Source organism: Dipodomys spectabilis, unplaced genomic scaffold (genome assembly GCF_019054845.1).
Source record: "Dipodomys spectabilis isolate Male_0828 unplaced genomic scaffold, ASM1905484v1 ptg000032l, whole genome shotgun sequence".
NCBI lineage: Eukaryota > Metazoa > Chordata > Mammalia > Rodentia > Heteromyidae > Dipodomys > Dipodomys spectabilis.
The window spans coordinates 3,838,727-3,854,999 of record NW_024870709.1 but is presented as its reverse complement, the minus strand read 5'-3'; the positions used below and the strand labels follow the sequence as shown (position 1 = coordinate 3,854,999).

The 16,273-nt window shown below is 39.4% G+C and overlaps 1 protein-coding gene and 1 non-coding gene across 2 annotated transcripts; both read right to left on the bottom strand.

The window, feature by feature from the left end:
- Positions 1-670: 670 nt before the first annotated feature.
- Positions 671-14,815, bottom strand: Mrpl39 (mitochondrial ribosomal protein L39). The gene is made up of 10 exons (XM_042676988.1): positions 14,701-14,815; positions 12,748-12,954; positions 11,033-11,172; positions 8,492-8,591; positions 6,837-6,904; positions 5,124-5,236; positions 4,513-4,578; positions 3,220-3,373; positions 2,696-2,743; positions 671-778 (listed from the first exon to the last, which is right to left on the bottom strand). The coding sequence occupies exons 1-10, from the start codon at positions 14,771-14,773 to the stop codon at positions 731-733; spliced, it is 1,017 nt and encodes a 338-aa protein (XP_042532922.1). The 5' UTR covers positions 14,774-14,815; the 3' UTR covers positions 671-730.
- LOC122105720 lies at positions 1,196-1,318 on the bottom strand. Its single transcript, XR_006147078.1, has one exon. It is a non-coding gene; the product is annotated as a U11 spliceosomal RNA (small nuclear RNA).
- Positions 14,816-16,273: the final 1,458 nt, after the last annotated feature.

Sequence of the window (16,273 nt, the reverse complement as noted above, 5' to 3'; positions counted from 1 at the left end):
GCCTTGAGTGCAAATCCCAATACTACCAAAGAAGAAATACAAAAACAAATGAACTCTAGGAAGAAGATTCCATACACTAAGATCTTTTAAGCTGGTACACCAGTTTCAAAAAGGCTATTTAGACTAGAGCAGGAATTTTTTGGCAAAATACTCAAAAGGAACAATAGTAGATGTTTGTTCAGAGTGTAAACAGACTTATTAGTCACTGATGCTGGGAAGACTTCCAGGTAGGTATCCTCTATCATGTGCCATAATTTTACTACCAGAAACTACACCTATAAAATGGCAGTGGAACTGCCTTTGTTTACATTCCAAATGTACAACTCCCAAACTCTCTCAGTTATCATTTTGAAATGGAAACACTATTTCCATGGGTTATTATAAGGATTAAATGAATGTCATTAACATGGGTCTTGATTTACAAACAACTGCCATTTTGCACAAGGACATTTACTGCACCATTGCTTGAAAAGTGAAAACAAGACAAGCATATTTGTACATTTGTGTATATGTACACAGCAAAAGGAAAAAACCTGCTAATGTACATGGAGAAGGAAGGGAAAGAGTTATTTCTGTGTGAAATTTTTACCATGAACAAGGTTGTTTTAGCCTTTAGAAAAAACAAATCTAAGGGGAAAAAAAGAACAGTTAACTTTTAAAAGCACATACAAACATTGTATTAAAAGCTTTTATTTTAATTTACTATATATATTTAAATTTTGGCAAGTTATTAGGTAGATGCAATGCCCTCTGTTGGTTTAGTTCGATCTTCAGTAACCTGTAAAAACATGAATAGCTTTACTTCTCCAATAAAATACTTTTGTCTGACCCTGTTTTAAGTCCATCCACAGTCCACCTCCCTTCACTATGATTATAAAAAGTTTAATGGAAAAATTAGAAAGATATAAAAGCTAAATTACGAATACAAATTATCAAGCAAAGTATATTTCTATTCAAAATCACCCCGGTTTATCATTTTATTCTTCATCTATAAAATAAACATTGGTATAAGAGAAAAAGTACCAAGATTCTCATACAAGGTATTTTGAATTCATTATATGGTGTGGTATAACTGGATTTAGAACAGCATAAATAGATGCCTGTAGTACAATTTTCCTTTTTTCCTTTCTTCTTTCCCATCTTCCCTTCTCTCCCTCTTTTCCTTCCTCTCTTCCTTTTTGGTTTGTTTTTGAGAGAGGGCACAGGGACCTGCTCCCCACACACAGAAACTTATGCTTCCAAAATCTCTTCAAGTGGATTCTGCACAGCAAGCAGTCTCACTGCCACGTGAACACCACTCACAGCAGAAGCTCTTATTCCTATTTGTATTCCGTGAGAAGTATTCAGAAAAAAACCAGACAAACTGTTCTGAAGAAACCAAATTTGAAGTTTCATGTGTACTAATCAGTGCATTTGCCTACAAGCTTGAGCCCAGTATTTTTTTTTTAAGTGAATGGTTGCCAAATATAAGATGATGATCAGCACAACAATTCATTGTCCATGATTTCTGTTTTTCTCTTTTTGTTTTGGTCGGTTGTGGGGCTTCAACTCTGGGCCTGGGCGCTGTCCCTCAGCTCCTAGCTCAAGGCAAGTGTTCTACCACTTGAGCCACAGCGCCACTTCCAGTTTTCTGGTCATTAATTGGAGAGTCTTACGGACTTTTCTTGCCCAAGCTAGCTTTGAACTACAACTCTCAGATCTCTGCCTCCTGTAGCCTCGGCGCACGGGAGTGCAGTATTCATAGAGTAATAGAAAATAAGGGACAAGAGGAAAAGCTCAAGTGGTCAAGTAACTCACAAAATATAATTACTCACTATTACTTGTGAAAATTAAATGTTAAAGACACATTTAAATCTGGCTTTTAGGATATTTCACATTCAGTGTCATGAGTCAAGTTGGCTTTAAAATGTATCTGGTAAGTCTTTACTCTTTAAATACTTCTGAAGTTTACAAAAACAAATTCTAAGACAATAATTAATGTCAGTACAGCTATTAAGAATAATTACTATCATACTGTAATGTTCTCATTTCTTTTGAAGTTCTACAGTATTATTTCAGCATTACTAACAAAAATCATATGAGAATTGACAACTCAGACCTTTATTCCTACCAAATACTACTAAGGTATATCATCAAAACACTGATGTGGCTAATAAGACACTCACTAACCCTAAATACTCAGGAGGTGGAGATCTGAGGATTGCTTTCAAAGCCAGTTAGAGCCTTACTCCTACCAACTACTACTAAGGTATATCATCAAAACGCTGATGTGGATAATAAGACACTCACTAACCCTAGCTACTCAGGAGGCAGAGATCTGAGGATTGCTGTTCAAAGCCAGCCCAGACAGAAAAATCCGGGAGCCTCTTATCTCCAATTAACCACTCAAAAACCAGAAGTGGTGATGTGGCTCAAGTGACAGAGCACTAGCCTTGAGCACAAACAGGCCCAGGGTCTGAGTTCATTCAAGCCCTACAACCAAAAAAGAAAAAAAAGACATTACTTGGTTTGCTGTTATTCTTCCATCCTCTTTTTGGTTGTTGTTATTTAATTTCAAAGTACATTTTTTTATAGAAAGAAGCTTGAGCTGTGTACAAAAGCCCCAAAAAGAAATGTACTCATTGCCTAAGTTATGAAATAGTAGCATTTCTGTGTAATACCTTAATAATAACAATAATCTTCTTAAAAAGCTTACCACTTTCCGAGATCTTTCCAATAATTTAGACCATATTGTAAACTGTACCTGAAAAGCAAACATTTGCTATGAATTTCAATGTGCTAGAGATTATTATTTAAATCACAAGGAATCAGGCTCAAATAGAGCACCGATAGTGAGCAAAAAAGCCTGAATGAGAGCACAAGGCCCTGGTAGTGGCATAAATCATAAGCAATCAAAAATGTAAGGCCAAAAGCATGCCAGAATATTATTAATGTGTATTATTAATATGCATTCCATACTGCCTCACTGCATCTTTGTTTTTGCTACTGTAGAAAATTAAAACTACTATCTCTTTTAATTTTTTCAACAATTTTTTTATGAGTTAACTTATATATCCTGCGAAAACCTGATTTTTACTCAAAAAGAAGTTTACAAAATACTGGTATTTGTAGCACATAATTTAAGGAAAATTCAAGTCTATGTCTTTAAAACTATAGATAAATTAAGTCTAGAATCAAGTCATTCAGAATGCAAGGGCTGGAAAATAAAGAATTGCTTACTCTTAAGTGGGTGGGTAAAGACAGACCCTGGAACCTTCGTATAAGAGGTGACTGAGAGTGCTGAAGATTGTGAACTGCAGACACTTCATACTGGAAACAAGTGCTTGTTCTTGGAATAAGAGGGCCCTCACTCACATCAATGAAGTCGCCAATTCTGATTTGATGCACAAAGTAAACAAAACCTCACATGAAATCATTTATAACTTAAAAACTGAAGTCTATTCACTCTATTTGCTGCTACACTTCTCTTCAAAAAACAATCTACATGGCTCTACATGGCAAACACAGTCATAATAGTAAACGAACATACGTGAAAACAAAATTAGGTAATTTGAGGAGATGGGTGAAGGTGGAGGAAACGGGGGAAAATGACAGAAGGGGTGATAATGATCAGGATGCATTGTATACATAAGTATCTCAAAACTATATGACTATTTACAGCTAGTAAACTTTGTACAAATATTTAAAAATAATTTTATAACTTGTACAACTATTTACAGATGATTTTAAAAAGTGAAAAATTAAGGAACTTTTGATTCCACCTAACATAATCCATGACATACAATCCATAAAGTAAAAATTAAACCAAGTGACTCTTTCTCTTAATTTGTATTCATTTTAAGTTAAAGGTCTTTTAAGAATCATAGAACACAACAGGTTTCAAGTTCATACAATTGTCTAAACCTGGTCAACCAAAACCTGGTAGTAACCCATTGCAACAGAGCTTATAATGCAGCATGCAGGACAGACTGGGTCCAGAAACAAATATGTTGAGAAGAAAAAAGGCTAAACCCCAATCAAGAAAATGTGTTGAGAAGTAGATGCAGGCCACAAAGCCTGCAGTGTAGGCTTGCTGTCCAAGGAAAACATCAACATAAGCAGTGGACTGTCCTCATTCATGTAGAGAGCACATTCCATTTTAACTTGCTTACATGTAACTAAATAATAACTAACTAGTATTCAGACTGTATGTGAACTAGGAGTACTGTTCAATTCAGAACAAATAAACATCTGCCTAATTCAAAATTAACTCAGAAATAATATTTTTAAATTCTGGGAATGAATAAAAACAAACAATAAAATGAGGAACACAGTTGTCCCTTAAAGATAATTTAAAGCTTTCATTTGCTGTTTACTACAAAGCAATAGAAAATAAGGCAATAAAAATGGCAAAATATACGGTACAAAATACATCTCAAAATATGGTGCAAAATTCATCTGTCTATTCATCTATCAGAACAGCAAAGCTGCGCTGTATTGAGCACAGTAGTCAGCATTTAGACTTGTACCTACCTGTGCAGCTTGACTATTCTCTCAGGGTTCTCAGATGCCTTCTCTTCTATGAAGTCTATTTTGTACCTGAAAAGCAGAAAGAGTAGTACTCATTGCCTTATTCATGTAACCCCTCTGTACAACATCTTAACAAAAAAACAAAAGCAGAAAGAGTAATGAGCACTTGACTTCGGTGTCATCTCCTCCGGAGTGCCTTCGATCTTACACTCTTTCTCTTAGTGTGAGAGAGTGAGATGGAAGGGCTTTCAAGGACACAAAATAACACAGTTGCTTAACTTATGTTATCACCTCAAGATTGGATGGAAAAAAGGAACTATACTACCATGTTGATATGGAGAGAAAAACTGGCTGAAGAGACAGAAAAGAAACAAAAAAGTTACCAGGAGACATTAGGAACCTTTTTCTCAGTGATATCAACAATGAAACTGGTACAGAAAAAGAGCTTTCAGAACAGAAAATGATGTCATCTGTACATCACATATAAAAGTTCTTTTGGCAAAGGCAATATTGGAGTTTGAAGTTAGGACCTCCTAGATGTTCTTAAAGCTGCACTTCAATATACACATAGCTTGGGGAGGTATAACCTTGCTTTAAATAAAATCAGCACCTACTTGTTGTGTTGAAATATTTCCAATGCCACTTTTGCTTCAACTTCCAGAGTTTCAAATGGGAGATCTTTATATATTAAAGTATATGCATCTTTTGTGAAGGAACGTAGGTTCTCCTAAAAATTGAAGTATGAACCTTTAGTAACAATTTACCAAAAAGATTTTCTCCATAAGTCAGACAAAGTAAAACTAATTTTAGTACTATGAATCTAACTAAAAGAAAAAGAAAATTCTTTAGGTAAGTTTTTTAATATGCAACAACTCAATTTTACACCACATATATTCTCCCAACTCTACAAACTACGTAAGTGTAATTTACTTATAACTGTTATTCTGAATTAATAACAAAGATAAGCCTACAAAGAAATTTTTGTAAGCTTTTCATTCAAACTATTATACAGTCTTATAAATGTTTACCAAAACAAAATGCTAATAAACAGCAAGACATGTTTACAATCAGGCACCAGTGGCTTATGCTTGTAACCCTAGCTTCCTAGGAGGCTTAAATCTTGAGGACCACAGTCCGAAGCCAGCTCAGACAGTGAAGTCCATGAAATTCTTATCTCCAATTATCCACCAAAAAGCCAGAAGTGCAGTTCTGGCTCAAATGGTAGAGAGCTAGTCTTGAACAAAAAAGCTCAAGGAGCCAGGCACTGGTGGCTCACGCCTGTAATACTAGCTACTCAGGAGGCTGAGATCTGAAGATCACAGCCGGGGCAGGAAAGTCTCAGACTCTTATCTCCAATTAACCACCAAAAAACCAGAAGTGCGGTTGTGGCTCAAGTGGCAGAGCACTCGCCTTGAGCTGAAGCGCTGAGGGACAGAGCCCAAGCCCAGAGTTCAAGCCTTAGGACTAGCACACACACATACATACATGTGTTTACATTATACAACTAAGTTTATTAAATTCATAGGAAAAAATTCATAATTCAAATTTTTACTAGACAGTGCTGGCTGTGTACAAAATATAATGCATGAAAAAAGAAAACAATATAATGTATGTTCTAATATTTTAAATTGCTATTTAGTGAAATGTTAATTTTATGCAAATAAACATTTTAACACTATTTAGCATGTCAACCTATTTACAATATTTATCATATTTTTAATATAAAACCTACAATGAAACTTTCATGCTATAAATCATTATTAATATAGGAAAGATCAAGCACTACCACACAAATAACTTTACAACAAAACTCTCTCCACCTGGCACTCAGGCTGAGGCAGGAGAACACAAAGATCAAGGCCAGCCTGGGCGACTTAGCAAGACCATTTCATAATTTTTTTTATCCATAAATTTCTTACTAGACATTTTTACAAAAAGTGGCTTTTATTCTTAGAGATAACATAAAAAACATTCCTAGTTTAATGTAAATATTCTATGTCATCCATCCAACAGTATGACACCTACCTCAGCTAGCATTTAAGTTTCATCTTTAAAAAAAAAAAAAAACAGGTTTCATAGATAATGAATTAAGTTAATTTTAGTTAATAATTTATATATACATACATACATACACACATACTCACCTGATTAAAGGTAATCCCCATTCATACCTCTTTGTCATATGTATGCTGAAAAAGCTATAAGACACAGATAAGCAGATTCTAATTCTGTAAGAGTCCTTAATATATAGTAATATTCAACAACCCCAACGGGAATCATTTCAACAAAGGAAAGCATAGAGTAAATTTCCAATAAAACATGCTTACTTTGGTTGGTATCCACTCATCCAGTTTCTTATCCAAAACTACATCATAGCAGAAGGCACCAGCAATTACTGTAAATCCAACCAAAATAAAAAGCAAAGTCAAATCTCTTAAGGCAGGTCACTAATTTGCAACAATTAAACATTTAACAATGAAAAGTCAGAATTCTCAACTTTACAAACTGTAAAACCACTGCCATTATTCTAATTGTATTCCACCTCTACCAATTTCCCTTGATAAGAAAATTAAACTTATCTTTGTTAATCTAAACTCACTATTAAACATTCAAATAAGTAAATGAAGTCTATGTGGACATGACATGTTTGGTTCATAATATCTTCTATATATCTTCTTTTATTATTGCCAAACTTTGAATGATTTCCTAGGCTTCTTTCAAATATATATAATATATATATATATATATATATATATTTTTTTTTTTTTTTTTTTTTTTTTGGTTGGTCATGGGGCTTGAACTAGTGGCCTGGGTGCTGTCCCCAAGTTCTCTTGCTCAAGGTGCTCTACCACTTTGAGCCACAGAGCCACTTCTGGTGTTCAGGTGGTTAACTGGAGATGTGAGTCTCACAGCCTTTCTTGCCTGGACTAGCTTTGAACCATGATCCTTAAATCTCAGCCTCCTGATTAACTAGGATTTACAAGTATGAGGCATCAGCACCAGACCAAATATTTATATATATTATGTATATATAAATATATATACACACATATAAACACACACACACACACACACATACAAACATATATTCTTTTTGGGTCCGGTCATGGGGCCTGAATTCTGGGCCTGGGCACTATCCCTCAGCTCTTCAGCTCAAGGCTAGCACTCTACCACTTGAGCCACAGCACCACTTCCAGCTTTTTTTTTTTCTTTTTGCTTATGTGGTGCTGAGGAATCGAACCCAGGGCCTCATGCATGCAAGGCAATCGCTCTACCACTGAGCCACCTTTCCAGCCCCATATATTCTTTTTTTAAAAGAAATAACACATATGGTTGTATTACACATAATGTTGAGAAATGTCAGTATGGGGGCTGGGAAGGTGGCTCAGTGGTCGAGTGCTTGCCTTGCATGCATGAGGCCCTGGGTTCGATTCCTCAGCACCACATAAGCAAAAAGAAAAAAAGTTGTAAGTGGCACTGTGGCTCAAGTGGTAGAGTGCTAGCCTTGAGCTGAAGAGCTGAGGGACAGCACCCAGGCCCAGAGTTCAGGCTCCACGAGCAGACCCTACCCCCACCCCCCCAAAAAAAGAAATGTCAGTATGGTTAGTATTACCCTCCACCTCAGAAACATGGTATCCCTCTCAGAGTTAGGGTAATTTCTGGTGAAAGAACATCATCTATGCACAGCTCTAAAACTTTATTTATACTCCCATTTCCTCTTCTACACATTCACTTTAGAAATAAAGGCTTATATTGGAAAAATATAAGCACTGTGATATGTGTCCATGAAATTCATATTCAATAGATATTTTCCCACTGCTACTATATTATTAATAAAGCATAATAGGATGAATTGTTTTACCTACGAAAAGAAGCATAAGCATGATGATTCACTACATCAACTAGGAATGAATTCTATACATTACCAAAACTAGAGACCAAAATATGCAGATTACAAAACTACATAAATATGAATACATACCAGGAACTTCCGGGGCTCTGACCAAGCTGACCACATACTCATCTTTGAATGCCCTTTCTATTACACAGCCCATTATCATGGCACAAGAACGCCAATAGGCCTAGAATAAGAAATACACAATAAAATTCACTGAAATTGAATACTAGAATACCAAAATTGAAATATTAAGATTTAATGTGAAATTCATAGTATTTACTAATAGTATAAGTCAAATTGGCCTGAGGATATTTCTCAAATGCTGTCCATTCTCAGCCATAAGAATGATGGCTTCATTAGCCATGTAGTAAGTTACCATCAGGTAACTTCCTCCTTTTACTCAGCAAAAATAACAAAGAACAACACGCTAACTTCAAACGCTGAGCAGTGTTTCTGTGCAAGAAACCACAACCACATGGTTATCAAACAACAGGTCAATTTTAATGTTTCACAGTATTTATTTTTCACTTAGGGTAAAATTAAATTCTTGGCAAATTTATACAAAATAAAATAAAGGCATTAAATTATAGGTATTTATACTATAGCTGTTTATACTATACTTTTAACTATAGTAAGAAAACCCCAACTTTTAAGAACTACTTATGGCTGTTCATATAAACATAACCCATCACTCGAGCTTTTCATATTTGTAATGAAGCCACATTGCCACTAACTAGACTTCACTGTACTAGCACATTCTGATGTATGGACATGCCTGATATGGTATACGGAAATGCTCTTCTCAGAAGGCACTGTCCACAGGATAAGCATGCACCCTACACCATTCCTTTCACTAGCATTTTTTACTTTCATTAGCTTTGCCTTCTAAGGCTTATAAGAGTAGGGTCACTTGATTGTGTTGCAAAGATTCACCCTGTTATAAATTCTCTACCATGTTATACTACAAATAAGCACACATCTAGGCTTTAGAGCAAAGGGGCAAAATATACTTCTCCATCTACACTACGTGTTTTCAGATGTTTGTTAAGCTTCAGTCTGAACATCTACAGTCAAATCCAAGCTCCAGCATTTCTTAAACTAGTGACCTTGGTCAAGCTGTGCAATCACTCTTAGTTTTTCATTTGAAAAATAAGAGAATACCACACTCTGGAGGGTGTGTATGAAAATGAAGTAAGTTTGTACATCTGTACATCACCTACAACAATTCCTAATACATAACAGTGTTGACATTTCTAACATTTTCTTGCTCAAGTATTTCAACAAATATTTCTTAAACATCTACATAGACAAGGACTAGATCCTATAAGAAAACTGTCCCTATATTCACAAAACTAAGAATCCCATGCACTCAGCAATTTCTGTTACAAGACAAAAATGAAACACTACAACTAGAGACATTAGTCAGCTATTGCTGGATCCTATAGAATTCTGAAAAACAGAAACCTAGAAGGTTTTGCAGAGCAGAGGGCATTCATTAAAATGAACCACAGCGCATGAACAGAATTTTAGCAGAAGAAAGTAAAGGCTCAGCATTGAAAGAAACACATTAGCAAAAGCAAGTAAAATAATACAGCTCAACTATTAGTGACCAAGACTGCTAGTACAGCCAATTTAAAGAAGAGGTGAACAGATGCAGTGGGAGATTAAGGATGGAGGCTAATTACACATGATCTTAAAAATCACACACATATTGTCAGCTAACCAAGAGCTTAAGGACTAACTGACATGATCCTTACTTGAGTAACTTGGTAGAGTGACTCAAGTGGGCTAGAGTGAATGTCTAGCAAGTACCAAGGCTTTAGTTTAAACCTCAAGGTTTTTAACTATGGTAAGAGTATCATCAAAACTTTAGACCCCATTTCTTCCTCTACACATTCAATTTAGAAATAAAGACTTATGCTGGAAAAAACAATAAGCACTGTGATTTGTAAGTCTATGCAATTGATATTCAATAGACATTTTCCCACTGCTACTGTATTATTAATACAGCCTAATAGGATGGATTATTTTAACTACAAAAAGAGGCAAACTGTGAAAGAAGACTTCTAAGTACAAAAAAAAAAAAAGGCATGGGGCAAAGAGTTGGGTGCTACTGATCCATGCTACTTGGAGGGCTGAGATCTGGAGGACAGAATCCATGAGACTCTATCATCAAAATAACCAGCAAACAGCAAGGATGGGAGCATAGCTGAAGGGGTAAAAGATCAACCTAACATGTGCATGAGCTTTGATTTCAAACCTTAATACCACAGGACATCAGGGGTAGTATAGAGTGCAAAAGTTTGTTTTTTTTTAAAGCTACTAAATTCATCCAAAGACGATGTTCAAAGGGTGAATCCAAACATTAACTGAACAAAGTCACATACACATGTCAAAGACCTATCATATAGTTTTCTCAATACAAAATAAGAGAGAAATAGGTATTACTAGTATTTTTGAACTATAAACACACCTCATTTAACACTGTAAAACACTAGTACAACCTAAGACCTTAAGCACATTTTTAAATCTTATATTGCACACAAAGTTTGGGTTTAACTACAAAGAAGGAAAAAAAAATGTTGAGGTTGGCAGGGAGAGGGGGGAATATAGAAATGGAAATACCTTATTCACTTCTTGCGGATCATGATCTTTGAAAGTAAGAAACTTAATTTCACAGGACTTGGTCAAAGGTTTATACATGTCCCAAGGTTGTCCATCCACAAGAGCCAGAATGGATTTCTTGCAGTACCACTCACTTAAATCTAGGAATTTAAAACTGATTGATGATCTAAATCTAACAAAATCCAAAGGGAAAAGTTACATGTTTAAGAGCTATGTTATAAAACAAAACAATGGAAAGATTGTGGATTGTTTTAAAAAAAAAAAAAAAGTACAAATATCTGCAATCAATTAACATACTGAATAAATTAACAAAATTTCCTAAATCATTTAAGTCTAGTTGGAAATTAATTTGTCAATTAATAAAATAATCTAAGATCTATACTTACATGAAAATGAATTCAGACCTACATAATCTTGAGCCTTACTCTAAAAAAAACTTTTACTTCCATCCATATCACAGGCTCTTCCAATTTAAATTCTGTAGTTGTTTTTTAAATTATGAGTATAAATTCACACGTAAGCCAATCAGCCCTAGTCTGCTCTAAAACCCTAAAATACAACTGTAATTCTGATTATTTTGAAAGTACACATATACAAAAGGAGACCAACTGTAAGAGCAAATTTATCAACTACTACATAAGCCCCATAAAGGCAGGATTGTATCTATCCTCACTCATCAGTATATGCATGACCAGCACTAATGCTAAACACTGTAGGTGCTCAATGACAGTTTCCTGAATGACTGAAGGTATGGATGACAAACTTCACCTGTACATATGCCTTGCATAAAGTACCATAGGGCCTCAGGTTTGTCTCACTTTGTAATCCTGTTACATAGAAGAGATTCAAGAAATATTTGAAAACCAACTAAGGAAATAATTATCACAATTACTAATTCAAGTGCCAGAGAAAAGGAAGTTAGAGTCTACAATTCCTTAAAGCAGCTTAAGTAATGTTAATTATTTAAATAGGACCACTCCTGAATTTTCTATACATCTAAACAATGCAGCCAATCGTGCCTATGTGGAAGTATTTGGAGAACATCTACATTTAAACATGATCATTTCTATTACAGCTCCATCTCAATGTTTTTGATCAAAAATGTTTAGAGACTTTTCTCTTGATTTCCTTATCAAATCATACCTGAGCTACAATTGCCCTCTAACCAGAAACAAGTATTTTTATCCTTGGTACATTCATTATGTGCACTTTTCTATTCACATATTTATATGTGCATGCAAGTATATGCAAAACTAAGAAAGAGGAAAGTGGAAAAAAAGATTTAACAGGCTAGAATGAGATATAATAGAAAAAGTGGTTAAAAAAATAGAGAAGCAAGCCAGTCACCTGCAGCACAGAAGTCCTTATACTGAAGTCCTTTGGTGACCTGCATGGTAACTGCTCCCATGACATCAAAAGGGAGAGATCGACCAGTAACCATGCATTCAGGTCTGGCCTTCTGCCAGAAAAAAACGTACCCTCAGCATTGCCAGATTCAATCAAGTCCAAGGACAACAGATCTAAGACACTGACAATGTTGAATACCCACAGTTCCCTCCACAGCTAAACAGACAGTGAGTGCACAATAAGGTATCATAAAAAGGACAACTTCTGAGACTTAGAGAAGTAGTTACAGCATCTTGTGTCCTCTACACCAGCTCTTCCACGGGGCTCCTGAGAAATGGCCAAAACTGTACCCCAATTCTGCTACTTACGCATGGCACAACTGTAAGGAGTTGAAATGTTTTTATTCATCACAAAGATGGTACCCGGGTTGGTTTTCCCAACATATTTAACTTCAATCTTTTCAGTTCGGGGAGTTAATGATAACTGCCTGTTTTTCTCTTTATTAAACAGCTCATTCCGCATTTCTGTCAGTTCCGTAGGTGACAGCTGAGCAGCCGGAGAAGTTGCTATAAATCCTGCAGAAAGTTATATTTAAATACTGTAAGTAATGAGTAAATTACTGCTGGGTAACCCCCCACTCCCCAGGCTCCACTCCCACCATTACTATGGCAGGGAAACATAGAAGGCAACTGGGTTATAATGAAGTATTGAAGGCAACTAAACACCGTTTTTTTTTAAATGTGCTCAGAGGCAAACTTAAACGACTTTCTATTAATTAAAACACCAGAGGAAGAAAGCCACTGCCAGCCCAGATCCGAGTCTCTATTGCAACTTTGTTCTTTCACATCATATCTGTCTCCTACCAATTTTCCGGGGTATTAATGCAATCAGTGCTTTACAAGGAAGGGCCAAAGTATCCAGGAAGCTGAATCAAAGCTAGACAGGAGTGGAAGTCAGTGGCCCAGGACTGTGATCCCGGTACTCAGGAGGCTGGACAATCTGAGGCTGGCGTTAAAAAGCCAGCCCTGGCTGGAAAGTCCATACGACCTATTGACATTTCCAATTAAGCACCCCCAAAAAAGCCAGAAATGGAGCTGTGCCTTAGGTGGTAGAGCACTAGCCTTGAGAACCAAAGCTCAGGGCCCAGGCCCTAAGTTCTAACCATAGAACAGGGACGGACACGGACACACACACACAAAACACACAAAACCAGTCAACGGGAAGATGAGAAAAGCTGGGGTTTACCACACACACACACACACACACACACACACACACACACACACACACACCACTACACCAGAGTCAACAGGAGGATGAGAAGATGGACACGGACACACACACACAACACACAAAACCAGTCAACGGGAAGATGAGAAAAGCTGGGGTTTACCCCCCACACACACACACACACCACTATACCAGAGTCAACGGGAGGATGAGAAAAGCTGGGGTTTACCACACAGTCAGTACACACACACACACAGAAACAAACACACACTAGACCAGAGTCAACAGGAAGCTGAGGACCACACACACACACACACACACACACAGTCAGCACGCATGCATACACACACACACACACACACACAGAGCCAGCACACGCACAGTCAGCACACACACACACACACACACACACAGAGCCAGCACACGCACAGTCAGCACACACAAACACACACACACACTGGGGTTTACCACACACACACAGCACACACACACACACACACAGCACACACACACAAAGTCAGCACACACACACAGCACACACAGCCAGCACACACACACAGCACACAGTCAGCACACACACACAGCACAGTCAGCACACACACACAAAGTCAGCACACACACACAGCACACACAGTCAGCACACACACACAGCACACAGTCAGCACACACACAGTCAGCACAGTCAGCACACACACAGTCTGCACACACACACACACAGCACACACACACAAAGTCAGCACACACACACAGCACACACACACACAGTCAGCACACAGTCAGCACACACACAGTCAGCACGCGCGCACACACACACGGTCAGTACTAGGGTGGGAAATGCTATTATTCCCAACCCCGAACAGGGGCTTTGGCCGGAAGGCCGTGAGTCTGCGGGGGGCCGAGCCGCGGCTGCAGTCGGCCCCGCGGCCTCCGTGCTCAGCCTCCCCCGAGCGGCGCCAGCGCCCGGCAGCGGCGCCCGCAGCCCGGGAAGCGGCGACCCCACCACGGGGCGGACACGCCTCCCCTCCCGGCCCGGGACGTCGGGAACCCCCCTCGCTGCGCTCCGCTCCCCCACCCGGGGCCCGGAGACTCACGGCAGCCGGCCGCGCCGCGGGGAGCGGCCCGCCACAGCCGCAGCGCCCGGCCGGTCGCGCCCAGCGCCTCCATGGCGGTCCAGGGAAGCTCCGCGCGCCGGGCCCTTCCGCCCTCCGCCCCGCCGGAAACTCGGGACGCGCGGCGAAGGTTCCGTGAGTCACTTCCGTTCCGGCCCGGGCGCGCGGCCGCGGCGGTGCAGGCGGTGGCGGCACCCCCTGGATCGGCCGCGGAAGGGGTGAGTCCTTCCGAGGGGCCAAGGCCCTGGGGCGCGAGGCGTCACCCCGGGGGCCGCACCGTTTGCCCGCCCGGGGAAGATGTCGCTTCCCCCCCTCCTTGCCGCAGGGGCCGGTTCTGTGTGTGTCAGGCCGGCTCGCCGCGGCAGGGCCCTCGGCCAGCTGGGGGCCGGCCCCGGGTTTCGTCGGGGTGGATGCTGAGGCCTCCCCGGGCCTCCGTTCCTAACGTCGGGCTTGCACCCCCCCCCCGGGGGGGAGGTTGGAGGGTGGGTGGGAAATCTGTAAACTGCATTGGTTACGTGGTGTCTGCAGCGTAGGGAAAGCGGAGGGAACAGCGCCCTGGGCGCGCGCCCGTCTCCTTCCCTCTGAGGCGTGCCTCGTGTGCTCGCATGCATGCATCGGTGCCCTTGCAAAACCGCCCATGGGTGTCCGGAAGGTTACCGTTATTTGAAGCAAGCCAAGCACTCCTTGCTTACTCGAAGTCGATTGCACTGAGGCCTCTCGAAAGCAGCCGAGCTTTGCAAATTTGAAAGACCCGCGGTCGCCCTCCCCAGCTCGGGACTTGCAATCGAAGACGCCGCCGCCAGGGGGAAGCGCCGGCTCACACGCGGGTGCGGCGTCCTCTGCTGTCCGCTGGGCTCCACGCGGACCTGCTCCACCGCTGGGGGAAGTGAGAAGCCAGAGTGGCCGAGCCTGGAGGCAGCCCACCCAATATCCTGTAAGATCCTAAGTCAGCACAGCCCTGGGGAGGGAGTATTTGCTTCCTTCTTAAAATCACAATGATTCTCTTGAGAGGTTTTGTTGGTTTTGTTTTGTTTTGTTTCTGTTTCACAAGCCTTTTAGAAGCAATACCTTGTAACCGAATCTTGAAACACTATAGTTGCTGTTAGAGCACATTATGACAATATTGACACTAAGATTCTGAACATGAACTTCAGCTTGTAGGCAAATGATTCAGACCTCCTAGAATCAGACAAAATAACCTGGTTGAAAGGAAGTCACTACTGATAACCATTGCCAACAGTAATATTTATAATGTATCAATATGTGTAACATAATATTACACATATGCCAATTATAGAACTGTTCGCACAATAATAATAACATAATTTTTCAGGGAAAAAAATTCAAATTTGGTGAGCTAGAGAAGCCTGCCTGTTTAGGGTAGGTAGATCCTTGACCAAGAATTCCCTCTAAATATTTTCTTCTCCTAAATTCCCTTTATAAACTCTCTCCTCAGATCTTAATCTTGCACTGTCAATGTCTCTCCCGAAGAAAAGAAACAAAAACCAACGTGTGGAAACAAAAACCAAGGTGAACCTGGAACATTCTTGATCCT